At 26.8% G+C, this 3,060-nt stretch overlaps 1 protein-coding gene across 1 annotated transcript; it reads right to left on the bottom strand.

Moving 5' to 3' along the window:
- Nucleotides 1-1,978: 1,978 nt before the first annotated feature.
- LOC145089059 (uncharacterized) lies at nt 1,979-2,740 on the bottom strand. The gene has a single exon (XM_079027556.1). The coding sequence runs from the start codon at nt 2,738-2,740 to the stop codon at nt 1,979-1,981; it is 762 nt and encodes a 253-aa protein (XP_078883682.1).
- Between the last annotated feature and the right edge of the window lie 320 nt (nt 2,741-3,060).

Raw genomic sequence — 3,060 nt, 5'->3', positions numbered from 1 at the left:
TTTCAAATTTTATGTATACATCCATAAACATTTGAATATAAAGTACAAACCTAATTAACACTATTATTATTAGTTATTTTATTATTATTATTACTATTACAATTATTATAATAATAATTATTTTTGTATTTATTCTTATTGTATAATTTTCTGAATGAATACGTATATCTACTCTATAAATGAATGTTTTTATTAGAACATGTCACACTCATTCAATTTGCCAAATATCATTTTTTGGTTATTTTGAATTAATTTATTTTTCATATGTCAGTTTATGGATTTTTCTATTTTAATAAATTTCACATAATACTTTAATGTAATAATTACAATAAATATAGTAATAAATTAATATTAATTTCACTAATGGAGTTACCTTCTTATTTCAAAATTCTCAAATTGAAGCTCATTAGTTTATTTTGTTTATTTATTTAAATTTAAAAAATAAATCAATTTTAATAATTCATTGTTTTTGTTATTTTCATATATATATTAACTCATGTAATATATGGAACTTACAACTAATTGTTAAACATATCAATATATATTTAGAGAATTTTTTTTTTAAAGGTGATTGCACATTTAAAATACATATTTGAATAATGTGGGATACAGGATTGGAGCATGACAGATCCTCCTTTGCATCTATGAAGTGGTCTAACACCTTACCACTTAACTAAAACTAATTTTGTGTATACATCTCTAAACATTTGAAAATAAAGTACAAACCTAATTAATACTATTATTATTTGTTATTTTATTACTAACTCGTTATTCTGAAAAAACGTATGCATTTAAATAGTAATAATACATTTAATAATAATGAACTTCAAAAATTTCGTATACATGTATTTATTAATAGTTTTAATAATAACATATTTAAGAATTGTTATACATGAATTTATTTTGTTTCCGTAATGTTAGATAATACACTAGTTTCCAGTAGCGGCAAAAAATAGTACCTAGCTTGGTGGTATAATCGATGCTTTGTATATAGGAAGTGGTGGGCTCCAATCCTAGCAACGCTATTAATCCCCATTGTTTTTATATTAAGGAAAAGGTTTGGCTAAAGGGACACTATTTGGACAACCCTGTAACTAATAATTACTTGTATTTACTAAAGGGATACTATTTGTACAACCCTATAACCAATCATCATATAATAATTATTTGTATTATACTTTAGTTTTCAATGTGTTTTTATTGCTTACAAATTTAATCCATAAAAATTAATTATATCAAATTTATTCCCTAAAAATTAATTTTATCAATTTAAAATCATTTTTATTCATAAATTTGTTCATGGAATACAATTATAAAATATAATAATCGATAAAATTTATATTATTTTTTGGAACTTTTATTTGTACATTCATTAAATCAATTTTTAAATTTATATATATATATATATATATATATATTTTTACTTATTTAACAATTAAATCTATTCTTAAATTTTTATATTTTAAAGTTTTCCTTGATTTACAATTTATAATGAGGACATATTATTATCGTTTGTGGCTACATAAAGTTTTAAAACATTAAGTGTTTGAAATTCATATGAACCCTTTTTTTTCTCATAAATTTGTTCATCCAATACAATTATAAAATATTATAATTGATAAGATTTATTTCATTTTTTAGAAATTCTATTCGTAAATTCACTAAATCTACTTTTAAATTTATATAATTTTTTTTACTTATCTACCCTCTAAATCTATTCTTAAATTTTTATATTTTAAAGTTTTCCTTGTTTTACAATTGATAAGGGGACACATTTTTATCGTTTGTGGCAACATAAAGTTTGAAAATAAGAAGTGTTCGAAATGCATATGATGATTACTTATTACTTTTGATTTTTTAAACAAAAAATTATTATAATGAATATCATAAATACATTATTAATAAATGAAAATCGATTCAACAACAATCATCCAATTTAATAAAATCATCTTCAAATACAAGACATAAATAATATTCTTTAACAATCCTCTATAGTTATAAAATCACCATTACAAGGTTTCAGTTGTCTATAAATTTGCAGACGTGACGTAAACATCGTTTTCCATCCAGCTGCACACGGGGCTCTGTGACAGATCCATAAAGCCGAAATGGTAGGCATCGAACAATCTTCTTTTAATTGTACGATAACATAATGAGGACCACGTATAAGTGAAATTGTAATAATCCGATGGTCCAAAAATTCTTTCGGGCCTTTCCAAAGAGGAAAGAAAGTTAAGGAACCACGATTGGTTAAGGAAGTAAGGACCACACCAAACCTGTTAGCAATCAGAATAACTGTTTTAGGAATAAGGATCCAATGTTGCGTTGGTGCACTCGGTCCGAAGAAATACAATGAATTCCATAATTCATAGATTCCATCTGTGAAAACCGTAGCGTATACATTGAATGCACTCTCTAACTCGTGTACTAGTTGTTTTCGAACATAGAGCCATTGATCTTTTCCATACCCGAGACAAACAGATATTGCTCGAAATCCGCCATGTCCATTACCCTCAACATTTTGTATATGTGAGACATATGGATGAAACACGAGTGGAATGTCATCCATTAGTGGATGAATGTAGCATGACTCGGGATCTTGGTTCAAATCCATAAATTCATTCAAGTCTGGAATTGCATCATTCATGTCTGGAATTGCTTCATCAAATTCTGGAATTTCTTCATTCATGTCTGGAATTGTGGTTACATATGAACTATGTCTTGCCGGTTCGTTGTTCATCTGTGTTGAATTCAATCCATCATATTTTGATGTGGTTGAATAGCTACGTCTTATGGGAGCTTGATTTGTAGAATCAACTCGTTTTTGCCTTGGGTACGGTGAAGATCAATGGCTCTATGTTCGAAAACAACTAGTACATGAGTTACATAGTGCATTCAATGTATATGATACAGTTTTCACAGATGGAATCCATGAATTATGGAATTCATTGTATTTCTTTGGACCGAGTGCACCAATGGAACATTGGATGCTTATTCCTGAAATAGGTATTCTGATTGCTAACAGGTTTGGTGTGGTCCTTACTTTCGTAACCAATCGTG

Source organism: Lactuca serriola, chromosome 2 (genome assembly GCF_051521515.1).
Source record: "Lactuca serriola cultivar US96UC23 chromosome 2, Lser_US96UC23_V15, whole genome shotgun sequence".
Taxonomy (NCBI): domain Eukaryota; kingdom Viridiplantae; phylum Streptophyta; class Magnoliopsida; order Asterales; family Asteraceae; genus Lactuca; species Lactuca serriola.
Note: the sequence above shows the minus strand (reverse complement) of the source record. Positions and strands in the feature narration are given on the sequence as shown.